The 16,379-nt window shown below is 43.2% G+C and overlaps 2 protein-coding genes across 4 annotated transcripts; both read left to right on the plus strand.

Annotated features, from left to right (window-relative positions):
* Positions 1–362: 362 nt before the first annotated feature.
* LOC113747816 (interferon a3-like) lies at positions 363–1,867 on the plus strand. 2 transcript variants are annotated; one of them, XM_027289077.1, is made up of 7 exons: positions 363–452; positions 533–635; positions 744–837; positions 947–1,039; positions 1,163–1,312; positions 1,454–1,537; positions 1,668–1,867. In XM_027289077.1, the coding sequence occupies exons 2-7, from the start codon at positions 622–624 to the stop codon at positions 1,764–1,766; spliced, it is 534 nt and encodes a 177-aa protein (XP_027144878.1). In that variant the 5' UTR covers positions 363–452; positions 533–621; the 3' UTR covers positions 1,767–1,867. The 2 variants fall into 2 exon arrangements, with proteins under 2 accessions (XP_027144878.1, XP_027144877.1); XM_027289076.1 differs by lacking the exons at positions 363–452; positions 533–635 and having other exon boundaries at positions 644–837.
* Positions 1,868–4,931: 3,064 nt separating this feature from the next.
* Positions 4,932–15,893, plus strand: plekhm1 (pleckstrin homology domain containing, family M (with RUN domain) member 1). Of its 2 annotated transcripts, none has more exons than XM_019259292.2 (12): positions 4,932–5,154; positions 6,842–6,931; positions 8,214–8,455; positions 8,666–9,337; positions 9,420–9,912; positions 10,879–11,026; positions 12,469–13,434; positions 13,534–13,679; positions 13,748–13,941; positions 14,026–14,089; positions 14,179–14,336; positions 14,708–15,893. In XM_019259292.2, exons 2-12 carry the CDS (start codon positions 6,878–6,880, stop codon positions 14,814–14,816), a joined length of 3,246 nt encoding a protein of 1,081 aa, XP_019114837.2. In that variant the 5' UTR covers positions 4,932–5,154; positions 6,842–6,877; the 3' UTR covers positions 14,817–15,893. The 2 variants fall into 2 exon arrangements, with proteins under 2 accessions (XP_019114837.2, XP_027144843.1); XM_027289042.1 differs by lacking the exon at positions 4,932–5,154 and adding an exon at positions 6,646–6,700.
* Positions 15,894–16,379: the final 486 nt, after the last annotated feature.

Below are 16,379 nucleotides of genomic sequence, written 5' to 3' on the forward strand. Positions count from 1 at the left end.
CTTTATGGCTCCTCTTCCTCATTCATCACCAATCAACACAAGTCATGATGCAAGTCAATTAAACACAAACAGACGTGATGACGACATCAAAACATACGTGATCATCATAAATATGAAACACTGTAAACTGATTAAATTTAACAGATAAACTAAAGTTTAAATCATTATTTATGAAGGTGATTTTAATTCAAGGATCATTTACAGTGTCATTTTCTATTTGATCTGAAATATTCCGATAATAATCCATAAATTACTCAAATAAGAGTGAGCTGTGTTTATCTTTATGTTTTTAATTTTCTATGTTTTTTAAATGATGTTTTAACTTTGTTGTTATTGTTGTTCATGCTTTTATTTTGTGACATTTCATATTCCCAGGAACATTAATTCAAATCCGAAATGTGTGACCTGGGTTTGAGCCGCGTTAGCCACAGTCCACGTCGCGATTCCCACAGGTGAAGTTTCTGTGTTTGTTTCAAATGATGTTTTAACTTTGTTGTTCATGTTTTTATTTTGTGACATTTCATATTCCCAGGAATAATTCAAATCCGAAGTGTGTGAGCTGGTAGATTCCCACAGGTGGATGTGAGGAAAATGAAATAGGTGCGTCCTGCTACAGTATAAATGAGCCGCTGCAGGTGAGTTTGAACACAACACCTGGACACATCCGACTTTTGCCACTCAAAGACACTTTGTCTGTTTGTAAAGATGCTCAGCAGGATCTTGTTTGTGTGCCTGTCTCTCAGTCTGTACAGTGCAGGCTCCTCGCTAAGCTGCAGATGGGTGGATCATAAATTCAGACAGCACAGTGAAACTTCTCTGGATCTACTCAACACCATGGTAAGTGGACTTCTTTGGATGAAGTCACTGAATGATCTTCACTGAATGACTTTACTTTGCTGTGTGTGTCCTTCAACACATCATGTGTGTGTGTGTGTGTGTCCTGCAGGCTAATAACTCCACTAACAGCACTGAGGATGCTCAGGTGGAGGACACTGTGGCCTTCCCTAATGATCTGTACAGCCAGGCGTCCAAAGCATCAGTGAGTCATCCTCAACTGTCATCAGATGTCAGACAGAACAAGTGATGAGTGATTTCTTCTCCTTGTATAGAAAAGTGTGTGTTATCATGGCTGTTATTAATCTTCTTCTTCTTGTCGTTTCAGGCTGAGGATAAACTTCATTTCACAGTTCAGGTTCTGGAGGAGGCGGCTGCCCTGTTTGAGGAGGATCACAGCAATGCTTCATGGGAGGAGAACACAGTGGAGAACTTTGTCAATGTTGTAAACCAGCAGGCTGACGGCCTTCGCTCCTGTGTAAGTCTCAGTGTGGATCAACACCTCACCTGTTCTCTAGAAAAGATCAATGAATAGTACAAGTTCACAGGTCCATGGTGACTGAGTGATGGAGAGTTATTGTTTTATTTATTGATCATATTTGATCTGTAATTCATTTAGACTGGGAGTCACGGCCACAAGAAGAAGAACAAGAAGCTGCACATGTATTTCAAGAGACTGTCGAGTCACGTCCTGAAGAAGATGGTAAATCTATCTATCTATCTATCTATCTATCTATCTATCTATCTATCTATCTATCTATCTATCTATCTATCTATCTATCTATCTATCTATCTATCATGTTTTAATATTGATCCTCTTCTTGTGTCTGTAGAGCCACAGTGCTGAAGCCTGGGAGCTGATCAGGAAGGAAATCAGGACCCATCTGATGAGAGCAGACCAGCTGGTTTCATCTCTGCTCAACACCAACTAAAATCTGTAATCTGACTGTCAGATGAACAATCTGTTTATTTATTGACATGAAGAATATTTATTAACTTATTTATTTATTGAATCATTGATCAGTTTGTGTATTTATTTATTGGTTGATATTCTACACAGCTACTATTTTTATAAATGAATATATTGTTGATCAACTTATTTATTTATTTAAGTTTTTTTTTTTTTTACATGGATACCTGCATAAAACAATAAAAATGAGACTTTCTCCAGCACGTGGACACGTTTTTAATTTTTTATTTCTGTTACACAAACAAAACAATGTAAAATATGATCGAACAACAGAAGCATGAAGGGCTTTGCTCAGGATCTGATGTACACCAGACTTCTGTCATAAAGATTTGTGACAAACATAAATAATCAAACTGTCTCTTCTTTCCCCCAAAAACCTCATCTGTCGAGTCTGAATTGTCGAATTAATTTTTTTAATATCACATCTGATGTCATAAATATGAGAGCCAAAACTGACATTAATTCATAATGTTTAATCAGGGTCATTTAGACATTTATTTACTTCTTCTTTATTTTGAATAATCGAGGAAAGAAACTATGTGTGTATTGCCATTATTACCACGTGGTTCAAAAGCAAATATACTCATGATTAAACCTGTAAGACTGTAGATCTGTCCACGTCACAAATATATCATAAAAAGAAAGTGTTTCCCTCAGAAGAGAAAGTGGAAGTGAATGTGGCTGAATGCGTTTCGTCACAGTGACGTAGCATGAGAATCTCTTCTGTGAAGCACGAGCACACGTGAAGAAAGAAAGATAAGACTTTATTGAGGAGAAGGTTCATCTGCTTTTATGGCATTATTAAAATGCATTTTCCATTTGTTGCTCTATAGATTCAGGTCGATGTTTATTTATAATTCAGAGACAAAAATGAGGCTGTTTGGGATGGTGGATAATGTTCTTACTCTTACTTTCTTTAAACAATATATATATAGTTGTTTTCTATTATTTCATCACCTCCATGTTATTTACTTGGAATAACACCTTCATGGGCACTCAGATGAATAGAGAAATAAAGAAAACATAATAATAAGTACGTACAGATAGTATAATATTCTCCATATATCTGTGCTGATTTACAGTCACATTGGTTTAGTCATTTTCAGACTTTGAAAAGTCTGAAAATGCCCAAATGTCACCAGAGAAATCCCCAAATCAGCTGTCAGCTGCTGTTTCAAGACTTTTACCGTACTACAGATAGTATATATTTTTCTAATAAGACATTAGTACTGTTGATTTGATGTTTAAAGTTGACATTCCGCATTTTATGGTATAAATACAAGTGTCTTTCATCTACAGAAAAGCTTTTTTGCTGTATAATTCACATCACTGTATGAATGCTTTATGAAATAAAGGTTTTTCCAGGAAATATTACAGTTTTTTACTGTATACAGAATATTTTCTGGTCTTTACCGTCTTTTACTGTCATGGTTTGGCATGACGTCTTTCCCCGTAACATCTACAGACAGTTTTTACAGTGGAAGTTTAGTGATAATAATGTGAGTCTATATGCCAGATAGAGGAGAGCTGATAAAGAAATCACAATAAGACATATAATTCAGCTGTACTGTGGCGCCCCCTGTTGAACCAAGTAACCAACTAAATATGAGATTTAAATGTCTTTTTTTTGTGGATTATTTTACAGGGACAGTACACAGTTAGAAGTAATTTGAGTTAGCTAAAGTCTGATAGATACAAAGACTTTATTCAGAGTTTGAGGCTGCAAAGCTTTCTGACTTTTTTGACATTTGCAGGTATAAAATTCCAAAGCAGACCAACCAAAGGCTGTCGTTCAAAACTCGTGGTGCCTCTTAGACGTCCTACCGGCATCGTCCAAGAGGATGGTGTGTGAAAATTTGAAACATCAGGCATACATCAGAAAAAGAAGAAGTTATAAAAATAGAGGAAGTTATACTTTATCAGGATATGTATGTACAAAAGGCTTTGCAGCAGAGGAAGACAACTGCTGCCTGATGCTCTTAACATTATTCAAATGAAATCTAACATTGCTGACGACCCAATAAACCTTAATATTTAATATGTGTCACAGATGTGATGACTTGACCATTAAGTAGAATATCAGTGTTGTACTGTAGTACTCAAGACCAGGCTCAGAACCACTTTTTAAAGGTCTTGCCTCGGTCTCGGATAAAGAAGATTCTGGATTTTAGTTCAAGATCAGCCGAGACCATGACTACAGGGATGTTCGAGCAATCGAGCGTTTGCCGTTGCACCTCCAAAACTTTGCTGCTGTACATTAGACAGGCCTCCTCTCTGTCTCTTCCCTTCTTAAAACACACCTCTTCTCATTGGCTTTGACACCATGTAGAGTATTGATTTTATTTTACACATGCATTTTTTTTTTTAATCTTGTGCGGACAGTGCTTTTTATTCATTTTATTTTATTTTATTGTTTTTTTTAACTTTCTATTGTATACTTCATGTTTTTATTGTGCTATTTATTGTGTTTTTTCTTGTCGTGCAGCACTTTGGAAACCTTGGGCTATATAAATAAAGTGGATTGATCTTTCTGGAATAAAATCTGGTTTCCTGAACCACAAAGAGTTCCTCTTGAGTCAGTCTCCATAAGTCCCCATGTTAAAAACTTCACAGCAGAAATAAACATGTTTACAGCCTGGTACAAAAAACAGTTTTGGTCTCTGTAGCTTAATTTCCCCGTTCATGACAACTGTACTGAGGTTGAATCTTTATAGAAGTCGCCTGGTTATTACAAAACAATGAGTTATTATTATTGTCAAAGTGTGTGTGACAGTGTTTGGATGTGTGTGTTGGCAGTCTAACAGGAAACAGGACAGGGAACATGAAGTCCTCACATGGCAGAACAACAACACCAGCACGCCTCAAACCTGCTGCGTTTGCGTGCTACTCGTAAACTACACCACCGCTGCAGTCACACTGTTAATGCTGCTCGTTTTAAGCGTTAATCGAGGCAGTAGCGACGGTTTACTGATCGATATTCATAATAGATTATCCTCATGTCTGTTGGCCACATTAGTGTGTTTTTTTTGCATAATATAAAACAAGAAACAAACGTAAATACACTTTTCTCTCACGCTGTTTCACCATGCGCGGATTTACGACAGAGCCCTGAACGCATCACGGGTCTAAGTCAAGCTCCCATGATGCATCTGCGGTCAGTTAGGTGACAGCGGAGCTGCTCAGCTCTCCGGTACAAACCGTCATTTATCGCCGTTTTTCTCCGTTTTTGGGAGCTTATAACAGAAGAAATGGAGAGCGACTGTACACACTGACTTCTCTTTTTAACGTACGGTCACCGAGTTTGTGGTGTTTCACAGCGGAGACGCGCCTAAAGCCAAACCCTTGTTTCGGTAAGCTAATACAGCGACTTTTTAACAATGGTGTTACGGTTTAACTCGCGACCGTGTTAACCGTTGACCCTTTATCGAGGTTTTCATAGCTGTTGAAAACAGACAGTTAAATAGCTGTCCTCGTTAATACACCTGCTGTTATTTCCCCGTTAACGTTACAACGTCGTAACTACGACAACACACCGCATATACGTTACGTCTGAGGGGACGCCAGTTAACACGGTCGCGCGGTAAACCGAAACACCGCCTTCACACGCTAACTGTCAGCTAACTTTCTTTTAAAAACACACCTCTGTTTTGTTTTTGGGGCTTCACGTGCTTCATAAATAAGATTTATTTATCTTAAGTCAAGCTTGACTTGTCACACACGCTTCTTAAATAAATGGTATAATATGTTAAAAAGCTAAATTGTTGATAAAATGAGCAACTTGTTGCCTTTTTTTAAATGTAAAGCAACTTTAAATTAGACATTGTGACCTGAACATGTCTTAATATGAGGCTAATGCATGCCTAAACACTGCTGTTAAATCAGCAGTGTTACATGATGTCAGTATATTAGTAGTATTGTCTATTTTTATTAAATTTCCAAGAAATAAGACATGATAAAAACAAAATATAACACAACATACATGTGGCTCACATCAAATTTGAACAGGCAAGACAATCTGTCATCCCTTAAAAATAAGATAAGGTGCGTAATACATTCACATTAAATGGTACGTCATCTAGATTAGATTAGATTCACTTTATTCATCCCACCACGGCGAGATTTACTCGTTACAGCAGCAGAGGAAAGTGTAGCACACACTACAGAGTTAGAAAAAGGTAAAAAAGACGGACAGAAATATCTATAACCTGCACAAAAAACACAATAAACAGACAGAAATATCTATAACCTGCACAAAAAACACAATAAACAGACAGAAATATCTATAACCTGCACAAAAAACACAATAAACAGACAGAAATATCTATAACCTGCACAATAAACACAATAAACACGAAAAACAATCAACCTTCTATGATACAAACCCTAGAGATATTCAAACTTTGACAAAAAGGGTTCCCGCGTTTTACAAAAAGCATCGTCTTTGCACGTCAGACAGTCTAAAGCGACGTATTCGAGCATGATGGAGCTTTATCCACTTTCCAGCACAAGGTGAAGTTTGATTTTAAGTTTGTCAGCGATGGACAGGTCTGATTATTAATTTCCCCCAGAACTGCTGTACTCTTCTACACGCTGCTTGTTGGTTACTCATTAGACGTAATTGGAGCTGTCTTATCTGGGTGTGATCGTGTCATTGCTCCTGATTTTGTTTGATTCATGTGACAGTGCTCTCTGATTGGGGAAGTTAGTGTTTGAACCCACTTCCCTGCAGACAGCGTCTCTTAATCAGCGCGCCTCACATGACTCACTCACAGAGCGGTTACTCAGTGAAACCGTGACCTTGCAGCCGATATATATGCCGCATGCGGTCTTGTGATTTGGAAAATGTAACGACGGGACTCGGGACGGGAGACAAATAATGCAGCGCGGTAACATGAGGTGTTTCCTCATCGTCACATGCCTCGCTTGTCACACTCGCAATACTCGTTTATCCATCGTGAAAATGTTGAAATAACGTCAACAGAGGAAGCATTGCTCGGTATGTGTGTTATTAATAAGCTGCTGCATTCTTCGTTTCAGCGTGCCATGTAGGAGTAACCCTTTCCTCGAGGTGCCATGCTCGCCACACAGATGCCAGACACGCCACCAGAGGCCAAAGATGTCAAACAGGTAAAACCACGTTTGTTCTGCTGGAGGAAGATCGTCTTCATTCGAACCTGTGTCGGGTTTTTAACTCAGGTTGTGACATTTAAGTGGAATATGTTGTCATTTTTCTGTTGTAACTGTACGTTACACCACTGAACGCTCGCCTGCATGTGTTATTCACACTGATGGTAGAATATGATTAACAGATACAGAATCAAATCAGTTTGGAGGGACGATAAAGCACCGGAGAATGGCTGGAGAGCAAGATGCTTCCCAAAAGAGTCTCTATACTATCTCTACAGGGAGCCCCTAGTGTGCTGGTAGAGAGAGAGTTTGACATCTAAACAAGAAGCTTGGGTGTGATCAGCCTCAGCTGAGTCACTCAGAGGAGGGTGTGTGTGGCGTTGAATGACCCGAAAACATCCGACGATTCCAGGAAGATGTGTCCAGAAGTAATAATAATAATAATACATTTTATTTACAATCTCTAGATACTCAAAGATACGAAAAACACTTTAGACTGAGCTAAACATTACTGTTTTTGTGAGTGGTTTGAAGGTTGGTACAGTCATGGATATGTTTGAGGAGAAGGCTCTGTCGGCTCAGGGTCGGTGCTCGATCGGGATGGTTTGCAAGTCAGGATGGGTCAAGTCAGTGAGGTAGGAGGGGGGCCTGGTTATGGAAGAGGGTTTTAAACTGGATGTGCTGTGGGACCAGGAGCTAGTGGAGGTTCTGGAGAACGGGCATAATGTGGTGCAAGCAGCAGAGTTTTGGATGTACTGGAGTTTATTTAAAGTTTTGGGTGGCGTGCCGTGGAGGATGCTGTTGCAGTCGTTGATTCTGGAGGTGATGAAGGTGTGGACGAGGGTTTCTACAGCAGAGAAGAAGAAGAGTGACGGACAGGTGACCTCAAACAAGAGGTTAAAGATGACTCCGAGAGGAGGGCGACAGGGTGGAGTCATCAGTAAGATATATCTGCACAACTTAGTTAATAGTTTGCAGAATATAGTGTATGGATAATTGTTTTAATGTGGTGTAGTAATCAGCATTAGCTTTGTAGATTAACAGCCAGACCTCGACGTTTCAAAGTGTCTTTATTCTCCAACTTGTTGCACAATGTTGCTTTTTATATGTGCATGTTCTCTGTCTTTCCATGTCAGCTGACAGTGGTCACGTGACGGGGGGTTGGTGAAAGTACAGACCGTGGTTTATAACACTGGAATGCAGTAAATGTGTCGGCTGTGCACATAAAAATGTCTCCTTCCTGCCAGCCTGATGTTTTCCTCTGCCTCGCGTTGTCACGCAGATCAAAGAGAAGTTGGCGCACTCGCTCAAGGCCCTGCAGAAACGATACGTAACGTCCGACGCCGTGGTCACCAGCGAAGACGGCGACGCCAACCTCCTGTGCTGCGCCCTGGAGGCCATCTTCATCCACGGGATCAAGAGCAAGTACGTCCGCTCGGACGCTGGCGGCCGGGGCAGGAAGGCAGACCGAGGACCCCTTCCTCAGCCGTTTTTCTGGAGCCTCCTGAAGACCGTCACCCACCGGTAAACGGCACATTTATGCTACAAAGACATGATTGGAGCGGAAATGATCAGTTGATTAATCGATAAGTTGCTCAACAGACAATTAATTTAATAAACGTGTCACTGATTCCTGCCCCTCTGATGTGTAAACTGAATCTCTTTGAGTTTCAGACACTGTAAATAAGTTTCAGCATGGTACAAAGTGTCCTAACACTCTCTGTTAATCTCCAGTGATGTGATCACAGAGCTGGAGAAGATCAGCTTCGTGGGCACCGACGTGGGTCGCTGCCGAGCGTGGCTGCGGCTCGCCCTCAACCACGGCCTGCTGGAGTGCTACCTGGCGTCGCTGTTTCGGGAGGACTCCAAGCTGCGGGCGCACTATCAGCCCAGCGCCTTGCTCCTGAATGCAGAGGAGCGGGAAGTCCTGCTCAGCTACCTCCAGGGTCTGGCGTCGCTTACATTCAGCCTCTCTTACAAGTCAGCTGTCCTCAACGAATGGACCACCACTCCGCTCGCTCTCGCCGGACTCTGTCCTTTGTTCCAAGCTGAGGCGCTCGACCTGCCGCTCAACGGCGGAGACCTTCCCACCTCCAAGCCCACGTACAAAGATTCGTGGGACACAGTGTCTCAGTCGTCGAGCTCATCCGATGCGCTGGATATGCAGAGAGGGTGCCCGGTGTTGATGGGGAGAGGGTTGGAAAGCGTGTTACAAGGAGACCGGACTGCTCTCAACTCATCTAACTTAAGCCTGGACACCACAGGCTCCTCTCAGCTCTCCTCCAGCCTGAGCTCCGACAGCCTCCTGCAGGGGCAGGACCCCCGCAGCCCGACAGAGCAGTGGTCCTCGTGTGACCTGGACGTGCCCATTAGTGTCAGCCTCAGCACCAAGAGGCCACAGAAAGAGTGAGTGTGTCTTCTAGCCGTGTTAAATAAATGAAACTCTTCTTGTAGTGAAATATATTACAACTTGTCCTTGTCTCTGCAGCTCTCAGGCCGAGTTTCGGGAGAGCGGCCACTGCAGTCAGGACTCCATGCGGGAAGACTCCTTCGTCTCCAGCACGGGTCTGGATCAGTTCTCCGAGACGGCTGTTTTCAGCGGTTCTGACAGCGAGACCCAGGGTCCTCCTACGCCATCCCAAGACCAAGCAGACTCTGCACTGCCCGATTCAGAGCCTCTGCCGGCAACCCTCGAGTTGCCGTCATCTGACGAGAACCATGTTAACCATTCTCCCCCCGAAGTCAACGGCAGTGCCTCTTCTGAGTTAAACTTGGACGCAGACGTACTCTTGACAGTCAGTGAGCCTGTGGTGCCCGTCGAGGAAGTACATACGACTGACGTTCAGGAGAGTACCGAGCCGATCCATGAAAAGAAAGAAACAGAAATCACGAAGAAGATCGCCTCGGTGCCTTCAGTACACCACGGCCCACATCGGTCCACCAGCGTCCTGAGCAGGCAGTTATCCACAGACTCTCTATCAGTGAGTATGTTCACGGCTGAAAATAGCAAAACCTCAGGCTGCTGTCTGTGAAGTCACATCATGTGACTGCTCACACACTCTCCTGACTGAGATAAAGGTTGTTTCCTGACGACAAATTCACACAGGGAAAAAAAAAAGAGGAAATGCAGAATTACCGGTGTTACGATAAATAACGTTCTGGCTGTTCCCACTGAGGACAAATCCAGATAAAGAAGTCTGAATGGAAAAACACCAAGTTAAGTCATAGGCCCCTTTAACAATCATGTGAAAGAAAAAGCAGCCTGCATCTGTTTGCAGAAGCTGTTCACTTTAAAATCCCGCCTGCGTCGTGCTTTATATTAACATAACAGGATATTTCTCCTCTGTAACGGATGTGCTGCTCTGTCACTCAGACTTTGTGGCATTCCTGGAGTAAAGCCCACCAAAGATGTCTCAGCATTTTGCTCCTGTTTGATCATTTTATCATAAAACGACACTTTGGACCATTTCTTCCTCTCCAACATGAACTCTTGTTGCAAGTTTCCAGCAGTCAGCAGTGAGGGAAAAACATGCCAGCATCGACTAAAAGAAACATTAAGATCTTTAGTCTTTACTGTTCATGTGATGTCCGAGCACGAACAGCTCCAGGATGTCGTAACGTTTCCTCTAAGTTTAGGACTTTCTGTGCTTGTGACACGTCGGTCATTTTAATTACTGACAAATAGTTTCCCGTAGTCGTGTTCTCTATTTACTTACTGCCTCTAAATCTACATAACAGGAAATACTAGAAGATAATCTAGACTGTAAGTCAACGTCTTCAAATGTTTAAATGATTAATCGATGATTAAAATAGCTGCAGACTAATAATTAATTCATCTTCTCGTCTTAGGAGCCCTAAATAGAAAGTACTGGTTGAGTGCTTTGACGTTGTTGTCATTCTTCAGTCCGACAGAAACAAAAGAGGTTCAAGACTTTTGTCTTTTTCAGCATTCTCGTTCCTGGATCTCCGAGGACGACATCTACAAGCCACATCTGGAGGAGGTGTTGGACCACGACGAGGCGCCTCCTCCTGCTCCCACCGCCGAGCTCAGGGTCTCTCCCTCACCGCCCAGTGTCGTCCACCGAAGACAGATAGGTATTTCATCTGCACGATTAGAAAAACGGATGATTTTATATTATTTATTATTTATTTTTTTTAAACAACAGTGGTGAAAATTGCCAACTGTTCTCTGGTTTGGGCTTCTCAAATAAGATTTGGATATTTGAAGTTTCATAGACTAAAGGTGCCTGTGGAGCTTTCTTATAAGTAAAGTTCCTGTTTCCCATCAGTGTATTCTTGAGGACGAATGTTTCCATCACAGATACTTCTTAAAAGTTTAGTTTCTTGCTTCGTAGCAACACTAGTCAAACCCTAAAACATAAACACACCTCCGTCACCGTGGATCATTAATCATTTGAAGGGTATATCACAGATTTCACGCAGGGATGAAAATTCCTGCAGAACTGGAAACCGTGATGTCACCGCGTGTATTTTCCAACAGCTGTCCAAACACGAGTCTCATCGTTCATCGGGGATGAATGGATGTGTAATAAAACTAGATTTCTTTCAAGACGTCGCTTCAGCGAGCCGCCGAACCTTTGAGCTGTGCATCATAACGTTATAACGTTAGAACAGGGAGCAGCTAATGTGTGATCTCACTACACCACGTTTCATTATTTAACCATTTCACTGGTCATCAACATGATATATTATCAGCACACTAAAACACACGTAACACAAAAGTTTATGGACGATATACTTTTTCCACTTTTCCCAAATTGACTCGACTCTTTCCAGTATAAAGATCTCAGTAATAAGATCCATCCATTCCTCTGTAGACCGGCTGTTTCTTTGTAATTGATTTTCAGCAGCTGTTCTGTGTTCATGTTGGTGGATACGTGTTCGCTTCATTTTCTCGAGCAGCTCAAGAACTCTGAGTGATGAGACTCTGTCAGCCAAACGCTCTCCAAGACAAAAAATGTGTAATATTTTGTCCAGACTTCCTCGTTACACATTCTGGTTTAACTCGTTGAAGTCCCTGTGTTCGCTCTGTAGGCAATAATAAAAGCTTTAAATTTTCAAACACTTTTATTTAATGGTCTGTTGAGGCAGTGGACTGGTTGCACGGCAGACGTGTTGTCTTGTCAAAGCCTGAAAAACAAAAATTCTGCCTCTGTTCCATTAAGTGAACCAACGTGCAGAATAGCAGGACAACACCCCAGTGGAAACAAGAGTTTCCTGCTGTGACACAGTCCGCTGTGTAACCAGTCCGAGCCCGCAGGCCAGTGCACAATATTTACTGGACAATGTTTGATCATGCAAACGTCTACCGCTGCGGCAGCTCTTTTATATCAGCAAGTACAAATCATCTTCATCTCCAGCCATGGTGCTCTGCATTTAAAGAATCACACACAAGCTACAAAAATCAAATGATTGTTACCAAAACTGAGTATTTTTGTTCATTATCATGTTTTTCTGATGAAATGACGCTGACTCCTTCTCTTCCTGTCCTCTGTGTCCGTCTGTCTGTCCATCAGGGCTGTCCAACCCGTTCCGTGGCTTGCTGAAGCTCGGTCATCTCGAGCGTCGAGGCGCGATGGGTTTGTGGCGGGATTATTACTGCGAGCTGTCGCCCTTCGAGTTCCGCCTGTATCTGAATGCCGAGGAGCGGACGTGTTACGACAACTGCTCCCTGGTGCGTTGCGAGGACGCTCGCCTCGCCTTGCCAGAGGGACGCTTCGAGTTGGCCTTCCCCGGGAAGAGGCTGTACCTCCGGGCGGCCAATCGAGATGAAGCCGAGGACTGGGTGGACCGGATAGTGGAGGCTGTCAACAAATGCCGGCCAGCATCTCGAAACGATGATCAGTGGGAGGTGCTGCAACCCACCAGTGAGAACGGTGTGGATGCGAAGTCGCCGTCCTCCGCCCCATCCAGCCCTGAGCGGGGTCTATCACCCTCTGACACGGGGACGAGTGGCGGGCAGGAGGCACCTCCTACTCCACAGGAACTCAACTGGGCTCGGACCTCTGATTTGGAAACTGACTCCATCAAAGAAGCTGTTTTGTACTTCTCCACAGATCCTGAAGCTCGGACGTGGACGCCTCAGGTCTTCTCCCTGTCCTTGGAGGCCTTGAAAGGCTTCCGGGTACAAGAGGGAAGGAAGCTGCTGCGTCAAATCCACTCCATCGAGGAAATCCGGGACGTGGTGCCGGACGTCTCTCTGGGAGGACCGGCCTATTTCAAGCTCCTGACCGTGAGGGAGACGCTCAGACTCAGGGCGGAGAACGCAGACGAGGCTCGCTCGTGGAGGGTTTTGATCCGCGGCGCTCTGGACTCGTACCTGGACAGCGGGGAGGACGGGATCTCTGAGGAGCCGGCTATGACACGTGGAAACCTCCACAGACTGGTGCAGCACAGACTGAAGGAAGACGGAGCGCTTCTAGTTCATCTGTGCACCGTGCCGTCAGAGAAGGGGCTCGACACGCAGAGCTTCAAATGTGCAGGTAAGACAAGAACACACATGAGGGTACAGCGATTATGCAACAATAACCAGCATAACTGACGACAGTCTGGGTGACTCTGAGGTTTGTCGTCGTACGCAGGGTGTCCTCAGCAGATTGGTCCGTCTCTGGGCCGAGCCCGGCTGTGCGAGTTCTCAGGCCAGTACTACTGTGACTCCTGTCACCACGGCGACACCACCATCATCCCCTCACGCATGGTGCACAACTGGGACCTCACACAGCGAGAGGTAGGTGCACAACAAACATCTGCTACGTGCTCGTCATCGTCACACCTCACCTGTGTGTGTCCGCGCAGGTGTCTAAGAAGGCCCTGAAGCTGCTGGCTGAGGTGGAGCGGGAGCCGCTGCTGAACCTGGAGCTGTTGAACCCGGAGCTGGTGCGGCATTCAGAGTCCATGGCTCAGGCTCACCGCCTGCGGGAGAGGCTACGCCTGCTGGGCGACTACCTGCTCACCTGCCGCAGCGGAGCCTGCAAGAAACTCCAAGCCAGGTGTGTGTATGTGTGTGTGTGTGTGTTTATATTTGATGTTTTATTACAACTTTTTTCTGACGTCATTCTTCTTGATCGTGCCAGACTGGAGCAGCGGACGTACCTGTTGGAGTCGAGCCATCTGTACAGTGTCAAGGATCTACGACAGGTATCCTCCCGGTGTGGTTTATGTTATTTCTGCGTTCATCTGCCTCTTTGAAACATCCTGATGCGTGTTTGTTTTGTTTTGTTTTGTAGATCGCAGAGGGCGAATACGCAAACTACCTGATGACGCAGTCGCAGTACGCCTCCACCCACGTGTCCCACTGCGACCTGTGCACCCAGCGCGGCTTCATTTGTCAGATATGCCACGCTGACGACATCATCTTCCCTTTTCAGTTCGACACCACCACCAGGTGAGTCATCCTGACCCCTCACCTCGTTCATTCATCCCCTCAATTACTCTTGGATAGACTCATAGGATGGATGAGAGGCAGGAAGACAGGAGCGAACTGTGAAGGAGACTCAGAGTGTGGGAACCGTCTCCGTGTCGCTCTCTGCCTCCGAGCGCTCTCGGTTCCTTTGTTCGAATGACAGAGAGACGAGAAAAAGGAGAGAGAGGTGGAGAAAAGACAAAGAAAAATAATTTTGAGGGGGGAGGGATGTGAAACCCGAGTCAAAGAGGGCGTGAACAGATGAGGTGTTCTTAAGTATTTGAGATGTGGAGTTTTTTTGGTCCTGGAACTTGTTTTAAAACTTGTTTTTAAAACCCTTATTTCTGCCTCAGGTGTAAAGATTGTAAAGCTGTGTTTCACCTGGCCTGTAAAGCTCCCGGGGTGTCGTGTCCTCGCTGTCAGCGAATGAGGAAATACCTGGAGAGAGACCTGCAGGACTGAAGACGAAGAGAGAGACATAACGGGAAATGTAGTTTTTACATGAAGTAACCTCAAGTGCAATTATGAGTGTGATTTACCCCCTCTGCTCTAACTGACCTTTAAAACTGGAGCGGACGGTGCAGCAGCTTGACTCTCAGTGACTCTAATACCTCTCTGACATCCGATTCAGCCACGGCATCAATCAAAAGACCGGACAGCAGTGAAGGTCACTTTTTTTCTTTTCACACTTTGTCTTCTTAAACCATCATGTTCACCATAAACACTCTGCTTCTGTCACATATTTAAACACAGCATTAAGCGAAGGGTTTGGGTACAAACAGCACTTGAAATGTTCAGATTGACACATTTCGATGGTGCTTTCTTTTTAATTTGAGCTTCACACTCACAGAAAACTTCACGCAGGCTGTCGCTCGCTCGTTTCTGATAAACAACACGACGTTACCGCATTAAACACTGATGTGTAAAGTTAAAAATCAGTTGCCAAGAAGACTTTGTGGAATGTTTCTCTCTCTTTAATGTATTTACTCAAGTTTCTGAATCTCACAAGCAGCTCTGTAGTCCAGAGGGGAGATTTAAAGAAGATGTTTGTTATGCTGCTCGTGCGATGAAGTAAATTAATAATAAATAAATGTGTGGAAACATTTTTGCATATTTGCACTCAGCTCTGACTGTTAAATCGATATTCACAACTCGGACTCAGTTGTAAATATCTTCTAGCACATGAAATTATCCCCAAATGAACAAACAAATCTGCATTCCTGACTTTTTATTTCTCATTTTATTTCATTTTTATCTGACGTCGAGTTTGAAGAATTAAAAAAAAAACATAGAAGGTTTACTCATCAGATCCAGTTTGATATATGCAGAACAGATCACCTGTTATTTTTTAATTGTTGTATCATTTATTATGTCTGATGTATAAAAGAAATTATGAATGAATGTCACTGTGTTACTTTTTGAATCGGTGGCTTCTCCTCAGAGCCTCGCTGGTGTTTATCGACCTTTTCAACACATGCAGGATAAAAAACATGTGGGGGTGTTATTGTTAATGTGTGGGAAATAAAAGGAGTTCTCTGACTGTGTCGTACTTTAGATTCATTTTATGGCATTAATGATGAAAATATAAAATCCTAAAATCCTTTTTTTAATGTTTTATTTCTTAAACATAACAAAAACAATCAACAATGGCATGTCCGTCCATTTTTCAGGGTCAAAGACGGCTGAGCCGATCCCAGCTGACACCACAGAGACTTAAATACTGATTAAAAACAGAACTTCAAATTTAAAGTGCTCTGTTTGTGTTGCTGTGTATCTCTCTCTAAAAAAATAAATCAACTTTCCATGAGCACAGAACGGCCTTGTGACGATTTTAAGGAAATTTACACAGTTATATTTCATATTAGAGACTGTTGATTATGCAGTAAAACACTAATATTTCAATTATGCGACAAAACAAACAAAGAAATCTATATTTATATGGTAAAATAAAACAGCAACCGTAAATAAATTTTACAGTGAGGGGGTTTAAATAGTTTATCTATCTTAAAAAGTTAGAGAATGAAA

Source organism: Larimichthys crocea, chromosome XVI, assembly GCF_000972845.2.
Source record: "Larimichthys crocea isolate SSNF chromosome XVI, L_crocea_2.0, whole genome shotgun sequence".
In the NCBI taxonomy this organism is placed as follows: Eukaryota; Metazoa; Chordata; class Actinopteri; family Sciaenidae; genus Larimichthys; species Larimichthys crocea.